This window comes from Beauveria bassiana (genome assembly GCF_000280675.1).
Source record: "Beauveria bassiana ARSEF 2860 unplaced genomic scaffold BBA_S00007, whole genome shotgun sequence".
Taxonomy (NCBI): Eukaryota; Fungi; Ascomycota; class Sordariomycetes; order Hypocreales; family Cordycipitaceae; genus Beauveria; species Beauveria bassiana.
This window is the reverse complement of record NW_007930842.1, coordinates 400,188-427,890: the sequence shown is the minus strand read 5'-3', so window position 1 is coordinate 427,890 and position 27,703 is coordinate 400,188. Positions and strand designations below refer to the sequence as shown.

At 53.9% G+C, this 27,703-nt stretch overlaps 12 protein-coding genes across 12 annotated transcripts; 7 read left to right on the top strand and 5 right to left on the bottom strand.

The window, feature by feature from the left end:
- Positions 1 to 54: 54 nt before the first annotated feature.
- On the bottom strand, positions 55 to 1,620 carry BBA_03359 (nuclear envelope protein NEM1; the record flags this gene model as incomplete). Its single annotated transcript, XM_008598456.1, has 2 exons — positions 55 to 206; positions 261 to 1,620. The coding sequence occupies 2 exons, from the start codon at positions 1,618 to 1,620 to the stop codon at positions 55 to 57; spliced, it is 1,512 nt and encodes a 503-aa protein (XP_008596678.1).
- A 1,568-nt stretch (positions 1,621 to 3,188) lies between these two features.
- Positions 3,189 to 6,227, top strand: BBA_03358 (pre-mRNA-splicing factor ATP-dependent RNA helicase PRP16; the record flags this gene model as incomplete). The annotated part of the gene is made up of 1 exon (XM_008598455.1): positions 3,189 to 6,227. The coding sequence occupies one exon, from the start codon at positions 3,189 to 3,191 to the stop codon at positions 6,225 to 6,227; it is 3,039 nt and encodes a 1,012-aa protein (XP_008596677.1).
- Positions 6,228 to 6,597: 370 nt separating this feature from the next.
- On the bottom strand, positions 6,598 to 7,380 carry BBA_03357 (uncharacterized protein; the record flags this gene model as incomplete). Its single annotated transcript, XM_008598454.1, has 1 exon — positions 6,598 to 7,380. The coding sequence occupies one exon, from the start codon at positions 7,378 to 7,380 to the stop codon at positions 6,598 to 6,600; it is 783 nt and encodes a 260-aa protein (XP_008596676.1).
- Positions 7,381 to 8,060: 680 nt separating this feature from the next.
- Positions 8,061 to 8,633, top strand: BBA_03356 (NUDIX domain protein; the record flags this gene model as incomplete). The annotated part of the gene is made up of 1 exon (XM_008598453.1): positions 8,061 to 8,633. The coding sequence occupies one exon, from the start codon at positions 8,061 to 8,063 to the stop codon at positions 8,631 to 8,633; it is 573 nt and encodes a 190-aa protein (XP_008596675.1).
- Positions 8,634 to 10,228: 1,595 nt separating this feature from the next.
- BBA_03355 (ankyrin repeat protein) lies at positions 10,229 to 11,877 on the top strand (the record flags this gene model as incomplete). Its single annotated transcript, XM_008598452.1, has 2 exons — positions 10,229 to 11,355; positions 11,535 to 11,877. 2 exons carry the CDS (start codon positions 10,229 to 10,231, stop codon positions 11,875 to 11,877), a joined length of 1,470 nt encoding a protein of 489 aa, XP_008596674.1.
- Positions 11,878 to 12,839: 962 nt separating this feature from the next.
- BBA_03354 (uncharacterized protein) lies at positions 12,840 to 13,484 on the bottom strand (the record flags this gene model as incomplete). Its single annotated transcript, XM_008598451.1, has 1 exon — positions 12,840 to 13,484. One exon carries the CDS (start codon positions 13,482 to 13,484, stop codon positions 12,840 to 12,842), a length of 645 nt encoding a protein of 214 aa, XP_008596673.1.
- A 2,240-nt stretch (positions 13,485 to 15,724) lies between these two features.
- On the top strand, positions 15,725 to 16,636 carry BBA_03353 (uncharacterized protein; the record flags this gene model as incomplete). Its single annotated transcript, XM_008598450.1, has 3 exons — positions 15,725 to 15,794; positions 15,956 to 16,281; positions 16,346 to 16,636. 3 exons carry the CDS (start codon positions 15,725 to 15,727, stop codon positions 16,634 to 16,636), a joined length of 687 nt encoding a protein of 228 aa, XP_008596672.1.
- Positions 16,637 to 18,724: 2,088 nt separating this feature from the next.
- On the top strand, positions 18,725 to 20,203 carry BBA_03352 (amino acid transporter; the record flags this gene model as incomplete). The annotated part of the gene is made up of 1 exon (XM_008598449.1): positions 18,725 to 20,203. The coding sequence occupies one exon, from the start codon at positions 18,725 to 18,727 to the stop codon at positions 20,201 to 20,203; it is 1,479 nt and encodes a 492-aa protein (XP_008596671.1).
- Positions 20,204 to 20,667: 464 nt separating this feature from the next.
- BBA_03351 (NADH-ubiquinone oxidoreductase B18 subunit) lies at positions 20,668 to 21,085 on the bottom strand (the record flags this gene model as incomplete). Its single annotated transcript, XM_008598448.1, has 3 exons — positions 20,668 to 20,772; positions 20,853 to 20,977; positions 21,055 to 21,085. 3 exons carry the CDS (start codon positions 21,083 to 21,085, stop codon positions 20,668 to 20,670), a joined length of 261 nt encoding a protein of 86 aa, XP_008596670.1.
- Positions 21,086 to 22,365: 1,280 nt separating this feature from the next.
- On the top strand, positions 22,366 to 23,121 carry BBA_03350 (tousled-like kinase; the record flags this gene model as incomplete). Its single annotated transcript, XM_008598447.1, has 1 exon — positions 22,366 to 23,121. The coding sequence occupies one exon, from the start codon at positions 22,366 to 22,368 to the stop codon at positions 23,119 to 23,121; it is 756 nt and encodes a 251-aa protein (XP_008596669.1).
- A 311-nt stretch (positions 23,122 to 23,432) lies between these two features.
- Positions 23,433 to 24,803, bottom strand: BBA_03349 (RNA polymerase Rpb7-like domain-containing protein; the record flags this gene model as incomplete). The annotated part of the gene is made up of 1 exon (XM_008598446.1): positions 23,433 to 24,803. One exon carries the CDS (start codon positions 24,801 to 24,803, stop codon positions 23,433 to 23,435), a length of 1,371 nt encoding a protein of 456 aa, XP_008596668.1.
- A 1,354-nt stretch (positions 24,804 to 26,157) lies between these two features.
- BBA_03348 (GTP cyclohydrolase II) lies at positions 26,158 to 27,349 on the top strand (the record flags this gene model as incomplete). The annotated part of the gene is made up of 2 exons (XM_008598445.1): positions 26,158 to 27,243; positions 27,302 to 27,349. The coding sequence occupies 2 exons, from the start codon at positions 26,158 to 26,160 to the stop codon at positions 27,347 to 27,349; spliced, it is 1,134 nt and encodes a 377-aa protein (XP_008596667.1).
- Positions 27,350 to 27,703: the final 354 nt, after the last annotated feature.

The following is a 27,703-nucleotide window of genomic DNA, read 5'->3' as shown; positions in this document are numbered from 1 at the left end:
ATAAGCTCCCAATATACAGTGCTTCCGATGGCACTTGGTAGGTCAGGCAGGCTGCTAGCCCATCGACTGGCTGTCTTCGCCTCCGCGGAGCGCCAACAGCGCACGCACATCGTGTACATATTGCAGTCCCTCAAGCATCGGTACCAGGTGCATCAAGTCGTTATCTGTAGGATCATTGATCCAGCCTTGGATCGGAATGGCATTGTCTGATTTGTTAGCACATGGTATTCAGGGAGTGGCGCGGACAGGTGTGTGCTTACCCTCGTGAAACAGATAGCTCAGCGGACTATTATCCAGAATCATGACCTTGCTCAGGTCAGGCTCTACCGAGCTCAGGTCCTTGATGTATGCCCCCTGTCGATATGTGCAGTGTTGCCGGTAGTAGCGTGCAGAGAAGAACTTGCGTTCCGACTCGAGCCAGTCAATCACTGGATCCGCGTACTCTTGCACCGACGCCGTAAACACGACCAGGTTGTACCACTTGCACACCCGCCGCAGAAATTCGTCGCAGTACGGTCGCTTGTTGACCCAGTAGAGAATTGGGTGTTGCGCCATACCCGCGTTGCCGCCGGGGCTCAGGCCCAGAGAGGCCGTGTTAAGGCGTACCTCGACCATGTGGCCGCTGTTTAAACGCCCACCCTTGGACATGCTGTGAATCAGCGTCTCGTCCAGGTCCAGGATCAGCGTCTTCTGCTGCTTGCGCGAGGGATCAAGATTGATGTAGGACGGTTGTCGGCGGGGGATCAAGGGTCGAGGCGGCGCAGGTGCTTTAGGGTACTTAGTCAGGGCGGCGTGTGGGGAGGTAGGAGACTTGAGATGGGCAGACAGCTCCTGGCCGTACTCGCTGGGCTTGGTGCGCGGTGCTGCAGACTGCGTCTTACGGTGCTGCTTGCGTTGGCGAGTGGCGTCGTCATTGTTGAGCTTGATTCGTATCGACCTTCGCGACGGTTCGCCTTCTTCCGAGGATTGGAGCGACTTGGACCGGTTGTGGCGGCCGCCGATGGACGGGGTTTGAGAGTAGTCGGAATCAGATTCGGAGGACATAGAAGACGAGGTGCCTGGGCGGACATTGGCGGGCGGTGCCAGCCCTTTGTTGTTGCCGGAAGAAGTCGTCTGTGAGTCGGGCGAGTCGCCATCGCTGTGGGGGTGGCTGCTGTCGTAGGCCTCTTTCCGCCTCGAGTTGGGATACACTCCAAACAGCTTCTTAAGCTGCGATATAGGAGCAAACACATCATCTTCGTTGAAAAAACAGGCAATCAGATAGACGCCAGGAGAAGCGAGCGTAGAAAGGAGCCACCGAATAGAGTTGATGACGCTCGACATCATGCGCCGGGGCAGCCACTGCCCACGGGAAGTGTCCCATGCTTCTGGCGATTCCTTGCTTTCCGACAAAAGCGGCCTTTGCTCCGAGGGAATCGACTTTTCGTCGTTGGATCCCTCCGCAGCATCAGGAAAGGGCTCCGTGTCCTTGCCCTCGGGGCGATGGCCTTCCTGAGCGTCGTGGAGCTTCTCATCGATTCCGGGAAGTTCGAGACCCATGGAGCTGAGACTGTTGGATCGAGACGGAGTGGCGCTGGATGCCGGCGACACGCGCGAGGTGATGATGTTGAGCGAGTTCATGGTGGCTTAGTCGCGAGCAGACCAGCCATGGGCCGACGGAACGGAGGACAAAATGTACAGGTTGTGGCCGGGCGTGGCGCGCGAGAGGGCGGTTATGCTTTCTTTGCTTCTAGATGCCTTGTAAGATGGGCCGCAATGTTACGAGCCGCACCGGATGGGCAGGCGATGGGATGGGAGGCGAGCTGGCGTGTCGCGGAGGCGCGAATGCCTCTGGACCGGGTTGTGCCGATGACGCCTGGAGGTGTTTTCCTGCCGTCTTGTGGTCGCGCAGCCGAGTCAATTCAACGAGCCGAGGGGTTAGGAAGGGAGTGATCAGGGGCCTTGGCGAAGTTGGAGATGGGTGTACATGCGTAGCGAACAGGAGATATTGGCCGGGATGCTGAGACGCAGAGAACGAAAGTGAGGCGAGGGAACTGGACTCGGTGTGGTGGTTGAGGTTTTGAGGGGGACCTGTCAGCGTTGAGAATGGCAAGGCGTTGTCGAGCCGGGGCATCCTGGTGCTGTTGGAACTCGGATGGGGGGCTGACGCTTGGCTTGATTGGGGCAGGTGTCGCTGGAGCTGCGGGTTTTAGTGGCTTTCAGTGTCTTTCCGCAGAGATTTAGCAGCAAACTGTGAGGTTTTAGCGGCTTATAGCGGCTTCAGGGGACAATTTCGCGGCGTGGAGTGAGGTTTTAGCGGTTGAGGACCTCTAGGGGTTCTTTCAGAGCATCAGCTCGCTCCAGACAGTTCCCGTTGGTGTTGATTAAGCGGATGTACCGCTGTCGTCACTGTTTCCGCACCGCCAAAAACTCCGTTGGGCGCCGGAGTTGGGTAAGCCCCGCCAATGAGAGGTAGACTTTGACCTCCGCCTTGGGTTCAACACCACATCGGCGTTGCTATTTACACAACGGCGACGGCAACGACAATGGCCTGTTTCTTTTGTCACTTTGTATTTCGGTCTACAAGGCATGCAGCGAAACCATCAAGTTTTACTTTGCTAGCGTGTAGCGTGCAATAGTGCGCAAAGGCTGCTCGACAGGTATCTACAGAAGCAACAGGGCTGCATTGTATCAATAATCAACTCCTCGCTTCTTACTTACAAACTCTTACTGCTTTGTCCTAATTTTCGAGGTTTGATTTAATGACTACCTATCCAGCCCATGAGAGACTTTGATATCTTCACTGTTCGACACTTGACTCCCCTCTGACATGTTTACACACTGCTGCATCCGACACCACAACACAGAGCTGCTCGGATGGATGCTAACTTCGAATGAAGATAATCAAACACGCATACCAATGAACCTCACTATGTTATCAAGACTCATATGTATATGTAATAAATCTTACCAACACGGGGAGCGCACACGAAGCAGCTTGAACCGCTAACTAGTGGGGCCATCTTCGACGGCTAGGCGGCAGCTCAGCCGCCCTACACTCTTTTCAGCCAAAAAAACCATCGCGCCAGGATGCTGCCTTTTTGCTACTCAGCAACTTTCAATTTGTAGGTTCAGATCCTCTTCTACTCTCACAAACATCATATATTAATCCGACTGGAATAAGGCCTTGCTGACAGTGACAAGCTGTCATGAGCTCCCAGAAATATGCCTTCCTCCCCATGGACGATGGCGAAGTTGGTCCGCAAAAAGTAACAAAGGAAAAGAAGCATCGCAGCCACCGCAGAGACCGCGACCACGCTCGGCACAGAGATCGCGACGACAAATCTTCCAAGTCCTCCAAAAGTCGCTATCGCAGCCGCTCCACATCTCCCCGTCATTCTCACAACGGCCGATCCAAGTCTTACCGCAATCGCGACGCCAATGAGACGTTCGACGACCGGTGGGCCGACGAGGCGCCCCCCTCCGATGATCCCGACCAAGGCGAGCCCGAGCTCGAGTTCGAACAGTCAGGCAGCAAGCGAGTTAAGCTAGACCACCCAGAACCTGCAGACGAGGACCTTTCCGACGGCGCGAAAGAAGAGCGCGAGCGTCAGCGTGACCAAGAAGATCGTGAAGCTTTTTCAAAGCGTCTTAAAGAAAAGGATGACTCCCGCTCGAAAAAGGGATATCGTGATGGCGAGGCCACAGCACGGAGACGCCTCGGTGACGACGCTGCCGCACGAGACGCTGCTCTCCCCGATCTGCGAGAACGATCGCGACAGGAATACCTTAAGAAGCGAGAGACGGAACGCCTAGCATTGCTGCGCAAACAAGTCGCTGAGGAAACAGCCGAGCTTCAGAGCGGTATTCGACTTTCAGACAGGGAACGGGCCGAATTCGCAAAGAACAGAGAAATCTTGCGGCTAGCCGAAGAGCGCCTCAGAATCGACGATCATCGCGATGGATATGTCATGCCAGAAGACTACCTAACAGAGAAAGGCAAAATGGACAGGAAGAAAAAGGAGGCGGCCCTATACAAACGATACGTGGAAAAGGACGAGTTTGGCCAGGAAAAGTTCGTCACTGAACACGACGAATGGGAACGCGAGCAAACGCTCAAGGCCAAGGCACAGATTTCCCGGCCGGAACTCGAAAACACAGAATACAACTATGTCATGGACGACAGTCAGTATATCAAATGGAGTTTGGACTCGCGCATGCCCAGCGAGCGAAACAACATGACGGCTGAGCAGCGCTTCATGGAGCAGCAGCTCGACGCCGCAGAGAAAAAAGCCCTGACGATAGAGGAAACGCGAAAGAGCCTTCCCATCTACCAGTACCGCGATGAGTTCATAGCTGCACTTGAGCAGTACCAAGTTCTCGTCATTGTCGGTGAAACGGGCAGCGGTAAAACAACACAGCTGCCCCAATATCTCCACGAAGCCGGCTATACTAAGGGTGGCTTCAAGGTTGGCTGCACGCAACCTCGCCGAGTCGCAGCCATGAGTGTGGCTACTCGTGTCGCTGAAGAAGTCGGCGTCAAAGTTGGCAACGAAGTTGGATACTCGGTCCGTTTCGAGGACTGCACCAGCGATAAGACGATGCTTAAATACATGACTGATGGTATGCTGCTGCGAGAATTCATGACGGAACCCGACTTGGCCGGGTATTCCGCCCTCATGATTGACGAAGCGCACGAGCGTACCGTTCATACCGATATTCTTCTGGCCTTGCTCAAAGATCTCTCCCGCGAGCGTAAGGACCTGAAGCTGCTCATTTCTTCGGCCACCATGAATGCGGAAAAGTTCGCATCATACTTTGACGACTGTCCCATTTTCAATATCCCCGGTCGTCGATATCCCGTCGATATTTACTACACTCCCGCCCCCGAGGCCAACTACCTCGCAGCGGCCATTACTACAGTCTTTCAAATTCATACTACCCAAGACAAGGGCGATATTCTCATCTTTTTGACTGGCCAGGACGAAATCGAAGCGGCGGAGCAGGAAATCGCAGAAACGGCCAAGAAGCTTGGGAGCCGCGTCAAGGAGCTCGTTATATGTCCCATCTACGCCAACCTGCCCTCAGAGCTGCAGACCAAAATCTTCGAACCCACCCCGGCGGGCGCACGCAAGGTTGTGCTCGCAACCAACATTGCCGAGACCAGTCTGACTATCGATGGCATCGTCTACGTGATTGACCCCGGCTACGTCAAGGAGAATATTTACAACCCCGCCACGGGTATGTCTAACCTCATCGTGGTGCCGTGCTCGCGCGCCTCGGCCAACCAGCGCAGCGGTCGTGCCGGACGTGTCGGCCCTGGCAAGTGTTTCCGGCTTTACACCAAATTTGCCTACATGAATGAGATGGACGAATCGACGACGCCCGAGATTCAGCGCACCAATCTCAACAGTGTGGTGCTACAGCTCAAGTCGCTCGGCATCAACGAGCTACTAGACTTTGAGTTTATGGATCCGCCGCCTACCGAGGCACTCATCGGCGCGCTCAATCAACTCTTTGCGCTGCAGGGGCTCAATCACAAAGGCGAGCTGACCAAGCTAGGTCGGCAAATGGCCGAGTTCCCGACGGACCCCATGCTGGCCAAGGCCGTCATCGCGGCCGACAAGGAAGGCTGCGTCGAGGAGGTGCTCTCCATCGTCTCCATGCTCGGCGAGGCGTCGGCGCTCTTCTTCCGCCCCAAGGACAAGAAGATCCACGCCGACAGCGCGCGCAACCGCTTCACGGTCAAGGACGGCGGCGACCACATTACCCTCCTCAACGTCTGGAACCAGTGGGTCGACAGCGACTATTCGCCCATCTGGTCCAAGGAGAACTTCCTGCAGCAGCGCTCACTGACGCGCGCCCGCGACGTCCGCGACCAGCTGGCCAAGCTATGCGAGCGCGTCGAGGTTGCCCCGTCGACGTGCGGCGCCAACAACCTGCGCCCAATCAAGCGCGCCATCACCGCGGGCTTCTTCCCCAACGCCGCGCGGCTGCAGCGCAGCGGCGACAGCTACCGCACCCTCAAGAGCAACGCAACCGTCTGGGTGCACCCGAGCAGCGTGCTCATGGCCGTCGACCCACCAGAGAAGATGGTTGTGTATTTTGAGCTTGTGCAGACGACAAAGGAGTACATGCGCAGCGTGATGCCCATCGAGGCCAAGTGGCTGGCGGAGCTCGCGCCGCATTTTCACAAGAAAAAGGATATCGACGAGCTGGAAGAGAAGAAGATGCCAAAGAAGAGATAGACCGTTTGTCAACAATATACCCATTTCACGTTTTCAGCTGAAGCCCGCTCTTCGCGCCATGCACGTGTTTGCTACTGCTAATCTGGAGATGAACTCTCCGCATTCGAAGTTCCCTTATCGACAAGCATGCCCTCAGATCGAGCGTGCACAGTTTTTACTTTTCACGCCTGACTCTTCAGTCTCGCCGGCCAGTCTCTTCTCCCTGCGCGAGCAGAGCCTGGTCTCAGCTCCCATTGTTTCTCCTCTCAACTCCACGCCTCCACGATCAGCTTTTCTCATTATCTTCCACGGCACCGGATAGCTCTGAGCCCCGTCCCCTCCAGCACCTCCACCAACTATAAACTACTCATCGCCTGCTCCTATAACTTGGCTAGGGCTCGAAGTAGGTGGCAGGACACATCCATTTCCTCCGGCAACGGCACCAGTTGCGGCGCGGACCGCGCCGCCGCTGCTTTTTGGTGCCTGGCCACTCCCTGGTGTGTCGCCTCCCCAAGATCCTCCGCCACCCGTCCCGGTCCCATGATCTCGGCAGCACGTATGTGGTGCCGTCCAATCTCGGCAGCTTATCGGTGGCCCACACGTGCATTGGCACCATGAATGTGACACTGTGCAGCGCAGGCATACGATTGCGCATCATCGCCAGCACTGGACCCCACTTGACGAATGGTTCGATAAACGGTACATTCTGCTCAACCAGATTCCCAGCATACTCTGAATGCAAGTGCTGGCACCAAATCCCAACATGTCGAATGGCCGCCCAGCGGGCGGCGTCCGCGTCAGGAGATCCGCCGTACCATTGCCTAATATAGCGCGGCGCGTGGTACTCGTCGAGATACAGCATGTCGACGGCGGGTATGAAGAACGCGCCGCGGGCGCCACGAAGAGAATCGAGAAACACGCCGCATTGCAGGACGGTAGCGCGCATCGCGGGGCATACAGAGAGCAGTACGGGCGGCGGGTGCCGATAGTAAAATGTGAAGCCGTACGTATCAGCGCCGGTTTCCTTTGGCTCAGATTCGTCTGTCCACCTGCCGCTGACGTGGAAGATGCGCTGCTCCGGCAGGGCGGCTTTGATGATGATGAGCTTGAGCTCGGCCGGGAGATCATTGAAGCGAAATCGCGCCGGTTCGACTTGCGATGAGGATTCCGCCATGGCTTTATCGAGTCAATTCTGGCATACTGCTATCTATTGTTAGTATGAAGCTGAGGTTGGGTGTGCATGCATGTGTCGGCCGGAGACGGCGTTGGCAGGGTGGTTGGTCAGTTAGTCCGCGGCAAGGCCATAGCAGAAACACTGAGCAGTGAGGTGTTGTCGTGGTAGTATATTTAGGTAGAATTGTCTTCAACACACAGATCCCTGTATGAGGTTCTCACCTGTCAAAGAAACATAGGTCAAGGTAGGAGATACCCTGGGGCGGAGTCCGTGTAATACTGAAGGTTGCCCAATCTGATGATGATGGGAGCGCAAAGCTGGCCTCTCACACCAAGACTGGGTGTTCTCAGAAGACATGTCTGCATCCGGGTCTTGCCTTAGGCACCCCCGTTACCGAGGGTGTAACTTGGGTTGGGCTGCTACCCGCCCATGACAGAGCAGATGTAGCACAAGGCAGCAGCAGTGCTTGCGAATAATGCTCATGACCAACCATATCCCTCTAACGAAGCCAACTTTCTCCCATGATGCGTTGTGATTATAAATTGTGTCAGCTGACTATGTCTCCGCCCTTGGGCACGAAAGTCTTTCAACTTGAATCTTTGGCTGGCTCAAACCTGCCGTCATCAGCATCATCAACACCTTTGCAAAGCTTTTCATCAACAAGTCACATCCCCTAACCAATGGCGGGGCTTCAGTTTCGCTACCATCCCTCCGTCGCAGACTTTGCCGTTCCCAAAAGGGACTATCTAGCAGCTCACGCAGACGGCGCCTATGGCTACATTGCGACCAGCGCCATCGTCGTGGACAACTTTGCCAGCCCCGACCCGCGCGTTCTTCTTCTTCAGCGCGCAGCCGGGGACAGCGACCCAAACCTGTGGGAGCCTGCCGGCGGCGCGTGTGAAGACGACGATGCAAGCATCCTGTGGGCTGTCGCTCGAGAATTGAGCGAGGAGGCTGGGCTGGAGGCGGCGTTTATTGTTGGTCAGGTGGGAAAGCCACATTTCTACCTCGTTGATAACGACACGAAAAAGGTCTGCCAGTTTAATTTTGTTGTACTGCTGAGAACAGATGATGAAGCGGCGGTCAAGTTGGACCCGAATGAGCATCAACGCTTTGTGTGGGCTACGAAAGCTGAAGTCGAAGCAAGAAGAGTCGAGTCGGATGGTATAGACTTGGTTTTCACGCGTGAGGAAGTTTGCCTTTCTGTCCTGCAAGCGTTCGATTACTGTCCGCTTCAGTCCGACACACACTAGAGCGAAGCATGATTAATTAGCTTTTCCGTTTAGATTACATGAAAAGCCCTTATTTGGAGCTCATGCCGCTGTGACTGAGCCATTGCTTCTCCTCTCATCAGCCCGTGAGCATAGCACTCACCAACGAGCAGGTAGCGCGAGCCCGATGCCGCGATCTTTGGAGCTCGTAAACAAAGTTGAATCGGTTTGCGTGGTGCGTCTTCTCATCTGGTTCCATGAAGCGGCGATATAGGAAGGAGATGTTGGACGTGCTGATGCCCAAGGCACTACGCAGTTGATGATAGCCCTTGAGCCGCTCACACACACTAGCGAGCATGTCCCATTCGAGCTTGGTGTCCCCCCCAGTACATTGTAGCTGGGGCATTCGTTCCTATCTCTTGTACGATCCATCCTCGTGTAAACTGCAAAAGCGCTTCGTTAGTGTCTTAGGCCAGAAAATGACCCCTAATGTCAGAATACAGAGAGGCCTCTGGGGCTCACCCATGTGCGGCTTGCCAACGCCTGCAGAGCTTTGTAGTTGTCAGCGACATGCGATACTAGCTCTGTGTTCTGTCCATCAGACCACTGGTCATGCGTTGAAGAGCTGGCAAGGATTGTGTCGAGCTCGCGGACGAGGTTAAAGGCCAAAGCTGCCTCATTTTGGGTGTCCAGTCCAAGCCAGACGAGAACATGGGTTGCGTTTCGATATATATGGAAAGCTCAAAAAGCCATCAAATTTCGATGGGTGTCATTTTCCTGCCTCTGCCTTCAGCTTGTCGAGTCCATACGCGCCAAAGAAGCAGTTGCTTTTTGGTGGCTTTGGTTGTGTGATACGTTTCACGAAAGTGATGGGCGCGGGCATGTCGCATTTATACCTGCGACTAAAGTTTGGCCATGAAGATTACGTAGTAGATAAAGTAGAGTCTACTCGGTAAGTAAACATTTCGTCGAGCCGTTTCGGGGATACTTGTCTGAGTCAAGGACAATGGCGGATGCCAGTACACACACGGCCTATGAGACAGCCGTCAGGCAACATTGTGTACTGGGGTATCCTCTGATTCGCAGAATTTCATGTACCATATGGATACTGGTTGACTGGTAGCTGACCACTCTAATCTCGACAACACACCATCATCGACGCCGCCGCCAGCCTCTGTAACAGCCTGAATCCTGCTTTTAAGCATCTCGACTCTCCTGAAGAATGCAATGATTATTTCCACTTTATCGTATTATATTATACGTCGAGCTCTATTAGTTCTATTAGCACACATCTTTTGATTCCGCTCCAAGACTTGGCGACACTCACATCGGCTTGACTTGTTGCTTTGCTTTTTACCAGTACTACTGAGCAGGCGGGTCCTACTATGTGGCTGCAGTCCCTACTTTCCTTTTTTCCACTGCATTCTGCACGCGGTGTGGACGAGCTTTCCAAGACGGAACAGTATGGCAAGATAGCGAGATTGTTTGTTGCAGAGTACGCAAAGAAGGAGACGATGGCGCTGTTCGAGGCTTTGGCTCGGGATGTCAGGAAGGAGTGCGAAAATTTACTGAAGAAGGAGAAGATCAAGGGAGTGGTCACTTGTAGGTGCAAAAGTCCAAAGTCGCTCCAGGAGAAGATGAATGATGAAGATGAGAGAGACAAGTTCATCGAGTTTCTTGGTCTCACCAAAGGCCCTGCCCAAGCAGAGGACAAGCTTGTGCGCAAACTTTACGAGCATGCCGACATGAGCGATCTCGTGGGCATACGCATCGGAGTATTTCTACCCGGCGATATATACAAAGTTGCAGAAATACTCTGTCGAGCGTTTACGGTGGTGCACAACTTTGGCACCGTTCGGGATCCTTCGCGAGTCCCTAGCATCGAGCGAAACGAAAGCATCGAGAGGCATGGCAACGGGCCATGGCTCCAAAATCTTGGCTACAGCAAAGATACCTGGCAGCACTACGGGTACAAGCCTTGGCAGATGGTCGTCCACTGGCAAAAGGCAGGCTGGAGCCTCGAGGCAGCCGCCATGTCGAATCTTTTCGCTCCATTCAGAGTCGAGATTCAGCTCGGAACAGTAACGACACAAGCTTGGGCCGAGGTGCAACACAACACCATTTACAAATGCCCTTCCGAGCTGCAAGTGACGGACAATATGAAACGAATCATCGATGCGACCAATGGCATGTCAATCACAGCAGACATCTTACTCGTGGAACTGGATCATATCCACAAACAGGCCGAGTACGAAGTCAACAAAGATTTCTTGAGCCGCTTATGGAAGGGCTGTCAATTTGGAAACGAAAGAGTCATAGAAGATATTCATTCAGCCAAGATCAAGTTGGGTGTCAAAGACAAGGATGGAAATACGGCTCTTCACTTTGCCTGCATTGGGGGCAACCCTGAAATAGTGGCGAATCTACTTGACGTTCTCGACGAAGAGGATGTCCATGTTCAAAATACATTTGGCCAGACAGCGCTTCATCTGGCCTGCACAGAGGGCAACGTCAAGATAGCAGAGAAGCTACTTGCTCGTGGAAACAGAGCCAATTTCAGCCTTCAGAATAAACGAGGAGAAACAGCCCTTCACATGGCCTGCAAGCAGGGCAACTTGGATATAGTCGAGCGTTTACTTGCCGTCATGGACCCAAAAGCCGCCAATCTTCAGAATAAGACTGAACAGACGCCGCTCCAGCTCGCTGTCAGGGCCGGCAGCGCTGAAATAGTGGCAGCACTTTCAGGCCGTCTCGACTGGACGACGTACGCTCCCAAGACAAACGAGGGGACACGATACTTCATTTGGCTTGCATGATGAATCACGAAGAAGTGGTGAGGGAGCTGATTCCTCGTTTTGGCCGAGACCATCTCAAGATGAAAGGAGCAAAAGGCCTGACTGCTTTTCGGGAGGCTTGCCAGTTGGGCTGTAACAGAGTAGTCAGGGAGTTTTCTGGATGGGTTGACGACGACGACTTGGTTGCTCTCAACATTTTGAGGCAAACAGCACTTCATGACGCGGCCAAGTTGAATCTCGTCAGCGTCGTCGAGGATTTTCTCCTCAAAGCTCGTGCCTATGTGGACGCTCAAGATCAGCATGATAACACGGCACTTCATTATGCGTGTGAACAGGGAAACGCCTACATTGTCAAGGCACTTCTCGATGTCAAGGCACAGATTGATCTTCCCAATGTCTCGGGGCAGACGCCGTGTGACGCGGCCGAGAGGAACCAGCATTTTGATATAGCGAGGCAGCTCCAGAGTGAGGTGCGACGGCGCCATCGGTAGCGATTGTCTGGTCAGACGGAAAATTGCGTGTCTTTAGCGTGATGAAGCTGATGGAAGTAATATTTATTCTCGTTGTTGGATCCTTGGCGTTTGATCAACATCGGATGTAGAGTACGAGGAGGCTATTGAGCAAGAGTATTGCAGTAAGTCGGGACAATACTCATCACAGGAGACATGGAATAGAATAAAATAAAATAGGGGGTTGAATACTCCCAACACAAGGAAAAGCAGCAAGTGTTCGTCCCGGCACCAGTGTTCGGCCCAGCACCAATAGTGTCTGATAGCGTCAAGGTTATCAATCGAGAGGGGTACGGGAACTGGACGGGCCGTCCATTTCATTCCCGTAGCTAAATATGCGTCGCCCTCTTTTTCTCTCCCCAGTTATTAACAGCAACATACGCTCCAAAGACTGCAAGAAAAGCCTGGCAGATTGGACAATGGGAAGACCACGGGGCCAGACCGGCCAAACTTGGCCATGCAGCGCGGGACAGAGCCGAAAGGCGGAACGCCAGGACGCCCAACCAAGCCACTGTCCTTTAATTTGAGTAACTGCCTGTAGCCTGCCATCAACCTTGCGTTATGTTCCCAGGCCTTTGCAGATATCCTGAATTGCTATTTCTCCGTAGCAAGTCATTTTTCAGTCGTTGGAGGCTTGGGCACTAGTTGCGCGTCGAGAGACAAAGACTTCATCAACCTACGTTATATGTAAACCAATGAAACGATGAGACTCTCAGAAACATATCTCAACAATGTATTAATATATGAAACCTCCACTAATAAAATAATCTAAAAGGAAGGCATAAAGAAGGATAATACTAATCAATATTCCATCGTACAATTCCCACTGCAGTTGCATTTCCACTCGCGTGCCATGCAGCCAAAGAGAGTCGAGTCGAAGCAAAAAGGTTTTCCAAGACGGCATTCATGGGACTAGCGATTTGGTAGGTCGAACGGCATGGGACTTAGCAATTGGTAGGTCGAACGGCCGTCTTCCCTCCTCTTTCCTGCCCAGTCACGGCGTGCGTCGCCCCAATATAAGTATCGATCGACGGCAGCACATTCGTGCACCTATCCTGGTTCACCGCCTTGATCATGCTGGCCACCTCATCCTGTGTCAAGCTTGATCCTCTCTTGGAGAAGAGGATGAGCGCGTCCAGGACAAACTGGAAAGTGCCCTGGTTGGCCAGCATATCGTGGGCCGCCGCCACGGCAGGGTCGCGGTCCGCCGCCGTCCCGTTGAGGAACATGCGGTCCAGGACGGCCTTTTGGACCAGCTCGTCTTTTTCAGCGTCGGCGGCGATTTGGCCCTGGTCCTGCCTCTCCTGCGGGGTCATCGACTCGGCGTTGGAGAGGAAGTTGGAGACGATTCCCGTGTCGGCCCGCCACTGCTCCGCCGCGTCGGCCATGGCTTCGTCAGAGGGCCGCGACGTGTCCTTGCTTCCACCGCTTCCACCGCTTCCGCCGCAGGGAAGGGCAAATCTGCCACCGCCCACGAGGTTCATGGCGCCGTTCATGGCATCGCAAATCATTCCAAAGGTAGGGACGGCGAGGACGCCATGTCCGCCGAGCCCGACGAAGAGGGCGACAAGAGCGTTTTGGGGCCGCATCGTGAAAGCTAGGGTAGAGTGTAAAAGATAGGAGGAGGCTTCTCGTGGAGTGAATTATGCAAAAGGCTTTAGAATAAAGCAAAAATGAGCGGATAATGAGTTGATCAGTTGGACGTCTCTGGGGTCTCAGAAGTGGATGGACAAAGATGTCAAGAAAGGAGAACTGGTGACTATTATACGTTTTGAAACATTACATAGAGAACCAACAGATATTTGACGAAGATCCCTTTTTGGTAGTTTGCCGAAACAAGGGTCTAGAGAATTAGAGCTTCATTTTAGCTAATCATGCCCGATGGCCTTGACAAAGAACCCAGCGTTCGGAGGCGACATGAAACTCGGCATCTGTGGTCGCGCCATGACGAACTTTTTGGATAAGCATCTAGTCCTTTTTTGATCCCGATTTATCGAAAGATTTTGCTGCCATCGTTGACGTTTCATCTTCGCTCGGTCAATCCAGCGACTCGACGTCGTGCTCAACAGAGGTCCCCGAAAATAGAAAGGCTGAAAGAAGTCCAGCTGAAACCTGCAGGGTCGTCAGGAAACAGAACAAGTTTCTTTTCAACAACCAGTGGGTGTGGAGACGCAGCATCTTCTGCGCCCTGTGCCTGGCAACTTGCTCCTCTTATTGGTGATGATGCTGAAACTGCGCCTAAGCGTTTGGAGCACATAGCTCACTCAACCTTTTGGTCAAAGTGGGGCAAAAAAACAAAGGCGGTGAGTATGCGCTGCAGGTCCTTTGCATATGCTATAACAGCCAGCTGCCAGAGTCAACAGCGCCAGCATCAACAGCCAGCTGCTAGATAGCCTGTAATTGGGCATCATTTTTCTGCCGTTTTTTTGCCCCACGTCGCCCCAGCGTTTGCGGCATCACGGCACCCAGGTGCCGGGTCCTCGCTATCAGTCGACTTCTCCGACGCAAAGGCGGCTCTTGAAGACCATAGCCGAGTCATACTGATCACGCGATCACTCCGAAATTATGTTTAAAAACACGTCAATAAAGAGCCGCGCTGTCTCGTCATCATGGGCTTTTAAGCTTCTGCCATTGACTAAATCTTGCCGCCCGGATCGCGAACGCTCTGAAGGTAGTATTTGCTGAACCTGAGACGACAACCAAAGCATTTATTATCAACCCGCAAGATCGTCAAAGAGGCACTTGCTCAGACTTTTTTTCTCGCTTCCACTGCCGTCGCCCTCCGGTTCTCAAAATTCGAGCGAGGCTGCCGTCTCTTCCGTCTTCCGTCTGCCGTCCACCGTTACAATAAGAGGAACAATAGTCATCCTGGGATTGAAGACGGCGGTCGAGTCTGTCATACCAAGTTACTTTGTCTCCCACTTCAACTGTTTCTTCCAGCCAGAAATCGCCTTTTGGCGGGATCAATAACCACACACATCTACATCATCAAGAAAGAGGCCTGTCTTTAATCTGATTTAATGTACTTTGATTATTTACGTCTGTTTATGCCATAGAGGAGGCATTTAGACGTGTATTGAGCCTTCTATAGATAAACATATAGGCGTACCTGCTTAGTAGGCCCCTATAGGGCGGCGTGCGCCCTATAGGGCGGTGCGATAGGTCATCCAGTCCTGACCACCTGATGGTCGGAATTGACTGGTGGCTTGTCGGAATCGACAAGTCCTCTGTTCTAGACTAAACCAATAGTCAACCGGATCGCTGGGCCTACTCAGTCTATTACTGTACGCAGTGCAAAAAACTAGCATTAGCCATGGCACTATTCTGAGCGTCCCACAACCTATGTATTGGCGAGATCTGAATAGATTATTAAGTCTATTCTATGCTAAATGCTGCTCTATATAAGTGTTCCTTGTTGCACGTGTGTGGCGTCGATTCCGGCGCGTCAGTTGCCAGGAACAGGTGTAACAGGCGGCGTGCGCCTACATTCTTACTAGTTACCCCTAGATTACTCTCCCTATTATTATCCTCTGACTATAGTAGTGTTAATACTCTGGCTCTCCTTTGCCGTGCAGGTCTACCGGGGCATCCTACAGACGAATGGGCAAGACGGTGATGCGCTGGAAACAATAGTTACAAGAGGAGAGTCCCCAAAATCAAGCACTTCGCTGCTTGACGTCCCGGAGGCCGAATCGTCGCGCGGTGCTCCGCGCCGCTGGCCTTTGGGACGAAGACCCGATCTAGGCCGCGCGCAAGCTCGTCGTCGTTGCGGGATTGCTCCCCAAAGGTGCGGTCACCGCCCATTCAAGTTTCTCCGCCGAAAACCCCAATGTACTGCGGGCTGCTGCTTCATCACATGCGCAGCTACGCGGCGGCGCCCGGCGCTCTCGTCGGCGTGGGTGCAGCTGTACCACGCGCTGCGCCGCGAGGGCCCTGGTGCCCGAGGACTGCGTGTGGAAGGACCTGAAGGACACTGTGGAAGCTGCAAGGGGATGCATCCTTGTTCGTCGGCGACCGTCTCACAACCAAGGAGGCCCTACTTCACCAACTACTGCCTGAGCATCGGCACGTCCGTCACCCATTGGGCGGCTGCACAGAGCCGCCGCAAAGACAAAGGACAAGGTCAAGGTGCACAGCGCCAACCGGCGCAACCTGAAGCTATTGGCTTACTGCTCGCTGGCCGTCAGCCACCGCCTCGAACGTCCCGGGCCGCGGGTCTCATGGTCGGTCGCGGCCGTCCAGGAGGAGCTCGGCCTAGGCTATGCCTACAGCTACACCGACAGCCGATCGCACATCAAGCCCGAAGCCAAGGCCGCGGTCGAGGAGGCCAAGCTGCGCTACGGGGCGCTCCCGCCGGCCGGCTTGGTCCACGAAGTGGCTGAGATTGTCGAGAAGGAGTCGTTCTTCCTCACCGAATTCAACTTCTTCACCATTGCATCAAGAGGCCTAGTTCTTCCTAGAGCGGCTGCAGGCAAGCCTAGTCCCCGGCCCCGGCCCCGGCCCCGGCCCCGGCCCCGCGCCGACACCGCGCAGGTACAGCAACGCGCAGATGCTGCCTTTTGTGTCGGGCGTGTGCTTTGCCGCCGCCGCGGGCCAGTCGCTTGACCGCGCCCAGACGGTGCCGACGAGTGACGCGCCGCTGCGTACCGCCGCTGCGGTGCTGCAACAGTTTGTAAGCGAGGGCCATGGCCGGCGCATAGTCGACGGCAACGACAGGGACGTTAAGCCAGACGAGGTCTAGGCGCTGCGTCAGGGGCTCGGCCTATGGCATTTGGATGACAAGGGCCGCGTGGGCGACGAGAGATACGACGCGAGGGGGGCCGGCGGGAGGGAATGAGGATATCGAGATGTTAATGTCGTTGCTCAAGGTAAACACGGACATGAACGGTGGCGGTGGCGGTGGCGGTGGCAGTGGTGGGGATCTGGCAAGACTGCTGCAGATGCTCTCGAGCATGTAGCCCTTTATAGTTGGCAATACTGCGTAAAACGCGTGAAGTCAATATACCAGCAAGATGGATGGTTGTTGACAATTAATCTTGACAAGATAATATTATATTGGTGTAATGGGCAGGGCCGTCTTAGAGTAGCGTGCCATCTAGCTATGCAGACTGTTAGTTTGGTTTTCGCATGTGCATAAATTTTATATGCGTATGTTTGCATAGCGCTGCGCCATGTTCCTGTATTGGCTGGTCATAGCGTGACGGTTGTGGCGGTATCGTATCTAGATGCGCGTCGCACACGCATCTCTGTAACCAGTCAGTATTAATAATAATACGCCATAAAAAGGATTATTACATATCCATTATAAGAGCTAATGATACCTGCCTGTTCTTATATAGTTATATTTGCTCTCCTCTTATTGACCTTTGCTATCAGTAACTTGATTGTCCTTATCTCTCTGCAAATTATATAGGGGCCCTTTTTTTCTAATAACCCGATCACACGAGCCGCCTTTATCAATCCCGACGGAAGCAGCCACCTCCCGGCAAACGTCTACTTGTACGGATTATCTCTCAATGAAATCCTACGCAATTTCCAGCCAGTGGGCCGGCCCACGTCCCATGACAGCACAACCCACCATCAGTCTCACCATTCCGAAGCTTGGCTGGGTCCTCGCCCGATAAAAAAAAGGGCCTGATTTGCAAGGTTTGCGCGGCATTATGGACAACACGAAAGGGATGCAACAACGGTGAGGAATGAAACTCCCCAGACTCTGGGGTACAGGTCGCAACCGTCGTCGTCGACCCTGAACGGACCATTCTGGGAAGTGGGGGGATTCCCGAGAAGACGGCAAACTTTGTTGAGCGAAAGCGCAGGAAAATGCCGTGTGCCGGCTGGTGCAGCCTCCCGAGGGGATGCACTAAAGCCGGAGCAACAGCCAGGCTCGCTTTTGGACTTTGCACGTCTGAACAGCGCGCGGTGCGATCGGCCGTAACTCATCAAGTGGCGGCAGTACGGCGGCGGCGGCGGCGGCGCCCGCGCGCTCACCTCGGAAAGCCATGCCATGAGAAAAACGCCACAAGGGGCGGAACAAAAGAAGTACCAGCGGAAACTGACTATTTACGCTGTCTCAATTGTCCCATGCCGTATGCCGAGCCTTTCTAGCGCAACTTCTGCAAGCCACTAAACCAACCCAGGGAATTAAAGCATGGCGGTGGCTTGCTTGGCCATCGATGGTGGGTTCTAGCCGCCTTCCATGATTCGTTGGCTGCGACCCCAATTGTCCACTTTCGACTTTGACGGTCCTGACTCTTGTCAATTTTCGTAGGCTTTTTCTTTTCATGCGCTGCCAAGACCCAACAGGGTACATGGAGAGTTATGACGAGAGCAAATGGGGGCAGAAATCTCTTCAAACATCCCAGGCCTTAACATAGCCTCCCCCAGAGATCTTTTCGCGTCTTCAGCCAATGGAACGTAAATGATAGGAACCCCAGAGGTCCCCTTGAGGTCTTGGCCCGACGCGTCTCTGGGGTCGTCGAAAGCGGTTTTGTAACTCGTCACTGCTCCTTTTCTTAGTTTTCCTCCCCATTCTGTGTGTGGTGGCTTATCCTTCCTCATTTGCTTGCACACCACCCTTGGCAGAAGCCAGCCGCTTTTTGGGTGCTTCTTGGCCAGAATCGGCTGCCCTCGGACGAGCGAGTGACGACGAACCCCCTCAACCACAAGCTATTACCCACCAACCAGCTTTTGCTGGAGCCTTTTCCACACCTTGATAAGGTCCCTGTCATCGCACTCCCTCTTCCAACAGTTGCTTTTTTTCAACCCCTTCTCCCTCCCATTGCATGTGTCTTGTCGGTGCTTCACTTGTTCAAAATATCATAGTGACACCATGACCAACAACCAAGACATCATCGAGCGTCCTGCCGACATTCACACCGGCGGCGCCAACCCCGCCAACTCGAGCTCTGATTCGGAAAAGATTCGGGAAAAGACGAGCTTCGAAGACGATGCCTCCAAGACGTCCAAGCCCCAGGAGGGCGTCGTAGGCGATGTGCCAGGCGGCGACGACAACCTCTTTGGCGGCGGCAAAACGTACCGCACCATGGGCCTGTGGGACACCATGCTTGTCCTCGCCACGAACCAGGTCGGCCTTGGCATTCTCACGCTCCCCGCCATTCTCAAGACGTTGGGTCTCGTTCCCGGCCTCATTGCCATTGTCGGGCTGGGCGTCGTGTCCTGGTATACTGCCTACGAGCTGCTGCAATTCTACCGCGCACACCCCCAGGTCGTCAACATGGTTGACATGGCGCGCATTGTCGGCGGCCGGCCTCTCGAGCTCATCTTTGGTGTCGGTCTCTTGTTCAAGGTCATGATGACGTGCGGCTCCGCCACCGTCACACTCTCCATTGCCTTCAACACGCTGTCCAATCACTCGACGTGCACTGTCGCTTTTGCCGCGGTTGGTGCCGTGTGCTGCTGGATCCTGTGCCTACCACGCACATTCAAGTTTGTCGCCCAGGCGGGCTTGCCGTGCACGGTAAGCATCATCGTGGCCGTTTTCATCGTCATCATCAGCCTTGGCGTGGCGGGTCACCCGCGGGGTGAGGTCCATGGTTTCGCCAAGGAAGTCGTCATTATCGGAAACCCCAGCTTTCGCGAGGGCGTCAGCGCATGCCTCAAGGTGTGCTATGCGTATGCTGGTAATGTTGGTTTCGTCTCGTACATGGCCGAGATGAAGAACCCTTCCCGCGACTTTCCCAAGGCCCTCACTATCCTGCAGGTCTTCTCCGTGCTTCTGTACATCCTCACTGCGGTGACCATCTATGCTCTTTCTGGGCAGGCTGTGCGTTCGCCCGCGCTCGGCTCAGCGCCCGACATTCCCGCCAAGGTGGCCTATGCCATCGCACTGCCTGCCATCTTGTCAACGGGCATGGTCTTTGGCCACACCGCCATCAAGTACATCTACGTGGTTGCCTTGCGGGCTACCAAGACGACGCACCGCGCCACGGAAAACTCGGTGCGCTCCTGGGGTCTCTGGGTTGGAAGCGCCACCATATTTTGGGTTCTTGCCTTCATCCTAGCCAGTGCCATTCCCATCTTTGACTCGATTTTGTCTATTTCGTCGGCGACGTTTGTGGCCTGGTTCACGTTTGGCGTCAGTGGTGTGTTTTGGTACCATCGTAACTGGCAGGAGAAGTTTGCCCGCAAGAATATTCCCCTGGCCATTGTCAACGCTCTGCTTATTATTCAAGCGCTGTTCATGAATGGTGTCGGCATGTGGGCATCTGTTCAGGGTTTGCTTGAGGTCTACCACACACCCGGCAAGCTTGAGGGATCCTTTACTTGTGCCGATAACTCGATATTTTGAGAATGTCGAGTGAGCGACTTGATGGTGTATGGCGTTTCAAGAAATGTACATAACATGAATAACGAATTGTAAACTGCTCCGAGTTCGTTGGTGTGATTTTGGCATTGCATATGTAGCATCGTTGCTCACCTCGTGTAATCCAAGCTATGTGAGCTTTGGCCATAATGTAAGTATCCATGACCGTTTTGCCGTGATGTTGACGGTGCAGTCATGTGGCGTCGCTTTCGTCGGGTTTCCTATGGCCAGACGACTGCAGTTAATCGCTCTCAGTCCTGCAGCTCGGACAATTGCTCCTCTAGCTCCCATCGACACGTAGATCACCAACGCATGACACCCAAATATCACATCCGAGCAACCGTATTGCAAGATTTCTTCTATTTCCTGCCCATTTTAACACAAGTATATGTACAGTCCGGGGTAGTCGTTCCTCCGATTCACAGCGTCGTCTGCGTTTCCGTTTCGCCTTAGTTGCTGCGGGCACCGCCCTTGGACTCTCGCAACTCGTCCATCTTGGCGACTCGCTTCTTGAACTCGACGTACTGGCACTTTTCGTAACTATGTCTCTCGTCCTATAGTGATTGCAAAATAGCAGAATCAGTACCGCCCGGCGCAATCCTCGACAGTTTCCAACTTAAGCTCGTTTTCTTACCTCGCACTTCCATGGAGCGTACCACGTCGATTTGCGGCACTTGTTGAGCGGGATCAATAGATGAGCGCAGCTATCTCTGTAGGCGTGAGGGAGGCGAGCCTCGCTCATCTCCTCGCGCGTCGCTTCTGCATGTCTGGGTTAGTCAAAAGCGTCCGGTCTAGAGGGCATCCCGTCGGTGCGGTGCGGCAAGAGGGTCACGTACGGCGCGCATCGGAAGCTGTGTCGGTGGCCATGTTTTCCCCGGGTCAATTGATTCGTTTACTTGATCGTCCTGGCCGGCACAGGGGCGGAATTGACGGCGTTCGGGGATATTTGCCGTTGGATTGGGAGCTCTTGGTTGCTGTTTGGCGGGCAAAGTTCGGCCAATGGCCGTGCATGTGGAGACCTGATACATCAGGCAGAAACCAGCCAGTCAGTGATAGCGCATTGCCAAGCATCACAGCTTCAACAATCATCTTGGAAATGTTCTTCAACGGCTGACAAGAAACGACGAGGTCAAAAAAGTTCGACTCATGTTTGACGCTGTCAAAAGCTTTGTACAGGCATACTGAACCACGTTGCATCCATCCTCGGCAGGCGCAGGCACTTATCGCAACTCTTGATGCACTCACACTGCTACACTCCTCGCTCTCAAAACATCTGCAACCTCTGAGTTCACCTGCCGCAGCAAATCCAATGGCCATTTGGATCTGAACATATGTTTTCCTTCAGGCTCGGCATCCACGCAGACCGCATCTTTGACTCATACTGCAACCAATGTGTCCTGTCCAGTGGCGAGTGCCTCACCCACCTATGCTGTAGAAGAAAGCAACCACGCAACCGCAGCGTCTGCGGCGCCGCTGCAGCGCCAACTCATCGAATCCATCTCCATGATATTGCCCTGCTCGTCATGAGGCTGGTCAACGTCGCCGTGCCCAATTTCCGAGTTTGCCCAACCTCGCTGTAAATGATTGGCCCACAGCGCTCCGTGGCTGCATCGTGAGCCTCTTGCTGGCGATGGACGTGGGGAAATTCACGGTCACACCTTGCATGGGCCAGACGACGCGCTCTGGCTATTCCGGGCCGTGTTGCATGTTTGACGGGACCCTCGAAACGCGGTCGCGGTCGGCACGTCGAAGAAGCGTGTCCAACAGGGATTCTCGATGCGCGCTGTGATGGTTGTCTGTCCTACCATTTGACGCAACCCAGACCCTGGTTCTCACGCACCTAATTCAACGTTCATGTATGTACACATAGACGCCCAGTTGGGTCTATAAAGATGTAGTGGCATCACTCGTAGATTGATTTCTGTCATTATTGCATTTTGATCTCATCCAGGATATTCTCTCTCCTCGCCTTCCAGCCTCCTCCACTACCTTTGAGGGACGTCCATCCAGAAACCCATCGTCACTCGGCCATTCTTTTCCGGACTCAATACACTTTCTGCTATTCAGGATTTACCTTTTACTTTCGTTCAACGATACCCAGTCTGACATCATTCTTTCTTTACATACAACTTTTTAATCACTTCATTATGATCTCTTCGCAAGACATCATTGCCTGGCTGGTGCCGGCACCCAACTGTCCAGCCGCAGAAAAGACCGTCAGCATGCCCGAGAATACCTCTCGTCGAGTCCCCTGCGCCGGAACAGACTTCCTCTCTTCTCGTATCAAAACCAGTCTCCTCGCCGATGGCCCTCCACAGCACGCCCTCGCCCTCACCTTCACCGGGCAGCTGCCACGGCGACACGGCCGCTTCGTCATCGGCACCGATGCGCGCCACTGCGACATTGTTCTTCCGAGACTGGAAGGCATCTCCTCACAGCACTGCTCCATCGGCTTCGACGACCTGTCTCGTCTCACGCTGGACGATTTTTCCGAGACGGGAACCCAGGTCTGGTACGACTGGGACTGCGCGGGCGACCAGCGCGACTACACGTGGATCCTCACAAGCGGCTACACCGACGGCTTCCCCAGCAATGTGCGGTGCATCACTGTCGATATCCAGGGCGTTCGCTTTCAAATCATTGCCAATGACCACTCATCCGAGAAAGAGGCGTTCGCCGAAAAGGTTGATGCGCTTTGCGCTCAGTCGGATCCCGATGCTGCACAACTCGACGCTCTTTGGAGCGAGTCGCCGTGCACATCGCCGTTCAACATTTTTGTATTTTCCGCTCTTCCTGTCTTGCGACATATTGTCGTCAAGGGTTTAGGAGAGAACCCCCGCGACGAGGTGTATCTCTGGGATATGGGCCGTCCATGGGAGCCCATGATCAGGGCGTCTGCGTAGATGTAACCCTACATTATCATCCTATAACATTTGTTTTTCAGCGATTCATTTTGTCACTCACGTCGGAGGCCGGGTCTCACAGAACATGGTGATTAAACAACTCAGATTGATGTATAATACTTTCACTGCTTTCTGTCCATGATTTTGGTCCTTTATTTATATGTAAAAATTCAACAGTCCTTTAAGTGACGGTTCGCTTCTCAGATACACCTTGTACCACCGCGTTTCAACCAGAAGAGAACTTGCAATGCAACCAACCCCCAAATCCTTTATACAATGAATGCTTCCCTGCAAATCGGTACCATCGCAGCTTACTCACCAAACACGATCTTTGTTCCCTCAGACGAGGCTGCTGCTGCAGTATCAGCCTCAGCGGCCGCAGCCCGCTCTGCCGCCCGCATGGCTTCTCGCTCCTCGTGCGCCTGCTTCTCTTCTTCCGAGAAGAAGCGTGTCATGCTGAATTCGGGTGCACGGCGGCGCTCGACGCGACGGTTCGACTTGGTGGTATCGCGGCGCATCTTGAGCGCGTGTGCCTCTTGCTGCACAAGAGTCTTCTCGCTAGCCTTGTCGAGCATGGTGCCCTCGAGACTCAGGTACGTCGTCTCACCACTCACACCGACGTCAAAATTGCGTATTCGAAAGCGGATCTTGCCTTTGATTTTGTCGCCGTTAGCGTCAACCCAAAAGCCAGTGCTGTGAATCTGATGCACGACACCGTGCTCGTCGGGCGCGACAATTGATGCCGTCTCCTCCATGCCCTCGGCCTCTGGGTCCTCGTTGGACACCCACTTCCAAGACGGGGGTAGACGGCGAGCCTCGATAGAGGCGTTGAACTTGCCAAAGCATACGACGCCAATGTGGCCCTCGGTCTGCAAATTGACACTGCCTTCCATCCAAGCGCCACGGCTAGGCACAAATAGGTCCACATCAGCGGTAATCCAGCCGAATCCCACACCGTACTCTCGCTGCGATTTGAGAGTTGTGACTTCCTCGTCATTCCTGGCAGCACCCTCGCGACTAGGCTCATCACCAAGCGTCACATTCTTGTAGTTCAGAAGAACGCCGCGCAGTGAGGGCACATACTTGTTCTGCAGATGGCGCAGGTAGTGGAACTCGCAATTTGTGACGGGTTGCGCCCAGCCAATGGGGTATATGGGTTCGTATAGCGAGACTGTCTGCGAGAAAAAGGGGAATTGCGGCTTGGCGGGGATGTCGGGAGGTTGGTATATATCGGATATGGAGTTGATAGCAGGCTCATCGATATCCATTGCATCGACTGCCTGCTGTGCGTTTTCGCGTTCCAGTTGCAATTGCGCTAGAGCATCATCGGCGTTCGTTTCTATAGCGTCGGCGTCGTCACTGTCCTTATTGTGGTGTTTCTTTCTGCGTTGCGCTTTCTTGTCGCCGTCGCCGTGCTTCTTTTTCGATTTCTTCTCGCTACTTTCTTCGTCTTGTTCGCCATCGTGCTTGCTCTTCTTCTTCTTCTTGTCCTTCTTGCCAGTAACATCGTGGTGCTCTTGGCTGGCATCGGCAGAGACACTCTTTGATTTTTTATGCTTGCGCTCTTCGGTGTCGGCAGCGCCGTCCTCGTCACGGGATCGCTTTTTTTCTGACTTGTGAGTCTTTTTGGATTTTTTTTCAGCCTTTGAAGAGGCCGGTTCCGGCGACGTCGTGGCCGGCATTGTGGCAAGAATGGTTGTGTCGGGATGCTACGACGCAAATTGGAATGGTGAGGTGCATCTGCAAGTTGCAGGTAAATTTTTTTGCCGGCTCGTTATCGATTGCTTCGGTGGGGCATCGCTGGACAGAACCGTGAGCTACCCTATCTTTAAGGTCGTAAATTGTCAGCACGATTTGGGAACGGCCTGAGTGTTTTCCCTGTGTCTTTGGGTATTTTGGTGTTCACACTCGTCCTTGTGAAATTGTTGGTTTCAATACTGGCTTTGTTGGGCTTGGGTCTTAGTGTACATGGTGTGCCGGCTCTCGATTAGCTGCGGCTAGATCTACCTGCTTACTACTCTCTGGAACACGTTATTAGTGGCGTCTGATCTCACCACAATACTTGTTCCAAAAGAGTCAACGGGGTCGAATATCTAGAGCATGAGTCAACATCCCGTAGCGATGGCTGCATTCGAAACTCGTGTAGGAAGTTTGGCTGCCAAACAGAAACAAACTGCCAGGGTGCTACAGAATAGCGTCATATAATATGATAGCTGTATAGCGTGAACATTCAACGGGCGGACCAACAATCAGTCAAAATCTGTCCTGTTCTCCCAATGCAATGTTAGAGTTTAAGTTACGTAGGTTCCCGCACTGCCACTGTCCAGTGTCGCCTCGCGCACGGTGACAGTGAGTCTGGACTGTCGCGCTTGATAGATCAGATAAAAGGGGTTCAAGTCCCATAGAGTTTCAAGGCTCACCAACAATAGCTCACTGCACCAGGATGAGGGTAGTAGAAACGTGCCGTCGGGATATATTCACGCAAAGCGCGCACGGGCGAACACCGAATCGCGCAGTGCATTATGCGCGGATATCCGGGGTTTAGTTGCCAAACACCGGCAGACAGAGACATATGCGCTGCCATTGACATATTTGACCGGCCTGATCAAGAATTTCCTTCAGTACCGATGAGCGTTTAATTGATGTAGCCGCGTCCGTTATAAGTAGTCATTAATACGTAGAGGATATTCCAACATCTCCGCCCCCACACTTCGCCGAGGTTCTATGGCAGCCACCGGCCGGTGCGGCCGAGAAGTGGAAAAGCACATGACTAATGGCCTACCAAAATACGCAGGCCGATGTGAGGCAGTTTGCTAAGCAGCTAAGGTTTGGTTAAACGCACGAAGGCTCCGTTGCACGGGCGGCACCGACCCTTATTTCCTGTTCTCTTCATACTCGTTCCTTTTCTTTATTGTTACACTGGCGACGACTGTCCAATTCTTCCAGTTTCGTCCTATCTACGCCGTCATCATCGCTATACAGCCCTATTTTGCTGCAATCGATGCAATTACGGCTAAGTAGTACCCCTCCGCCATCATGCCCTCACCCTCACCCACCACCAACAACTTGACCGAGTCACACCAGCTGCCGGCGTTCTACTCGCCGCGCGCTGCGCCTGTCGATTCCGGTGCCGAAGGCAGTGGTGACGCGGCCGCCGCTCCGGTAGACGACCTGTTGCTGTCCGCTGCCGCCGGCACACCCACCTCGCAACCCCCACCACCGTCGCTGTTGTCGCCGGCATTCACGCCGCCGGCCACTCCCGGCACGCAGACGCCCAAGACTCGAGGGCCTCGCAGCGTTCCCGTTGACAGCTCCATCCCCTCGGGCGGATGCGGCTCCAAGAAGCCCCGCCTGCTCGAGAAGCTGCCGGAGGTGCAATGCCTCGTGCGCGCGCGCATCCCGACCGTCAATGGCACCGAGATGTTCCTGCATCTCTATACCAACAATGTTGACAAGAAGGAGCACTTGGCTATTGTCTTTGGCAATCATATTCGCAGCAAGAGCCTTGATGCGCCCCGCGAGGGCGAGACGGAAATGGACCGCATGACTCGCGGCGCCTATACCGGCCGTCTGTTCCCTGGCCGTACCACGAGCGGCATGGGCAGCAGTGAACCAAACACACCATCTTCGGAACCCGCGACTACAAAGTCTGCGGATCCTCCGCTGGTACGAATTCATTCCGAGTGTTATACGGGAGAGACAGCCTGGTCCGCGCGGTGCGACTGCGGCGAGCAGCTTGACGAGGCAGCTCGTCTGATGGGCCTTTCCGACAACGAGAGCGGCGGAATCATTATTTACCTGCGGCAAGAGGGTCGCGGCATCGGGCTGGGCGAGAAGCTCAAGGCGTACAACCTGCAGGACCTTGGTTCCGATACCGTCGAGGCGAATCTGCTTCTCCGCCATCCCGCTGATGCCAGAAGCTACGGCTTAGCCACGGCCATGCTTCTTGATCTCGGACAAGACAGTGTGCGGCTACTGACAAACAACCCCGACAAAATCCGTGCTGTCGAGGGGCCCAACAGAGAGGTCGTTGTCAAGGAGAGAGTTGCCATGGTGCCACTCTCATGGCGCGGCAAAGGTGGCTTTCGAAGCGAAGAGGTAGAGGGCTACTTGAAGACAAAGGTCAGCACTTTCTATTCCGGGGTTGTGCTTTAACTTGCATACTGACACGCTTTCGCAGATTGAACGAATGGGACACATGCTAGACATGGAAAGCATGCCACACTAGCAATACGATTTACATTATGGGATATGGACAACAGCATGGCACACATACATGGAGTTTATGGCGTTGATTTTGTTGACTTCAATTTGGATTCATACAGTAGCGGGCTCGCGCGCAACCACATGCAAATACCACGCCGATTCGGCGCTAGAGCTTATGCAACAAACAAGACTAAAAACTGAATGTTCCCCAACGACGCAGTATTTGTGTGTCAATTTTGAGGTCTAGTTCCGTACCTAAATGGTCGTGTGATGCGAGGTGCAACTTGTCTGACGGGCACCTGATGCGCTGCTGCTAAAGCCCCACCTGGAAATTTCACAGGTCGCGTTAAGATCTTCGGCAGCCGCGCTGAAACCA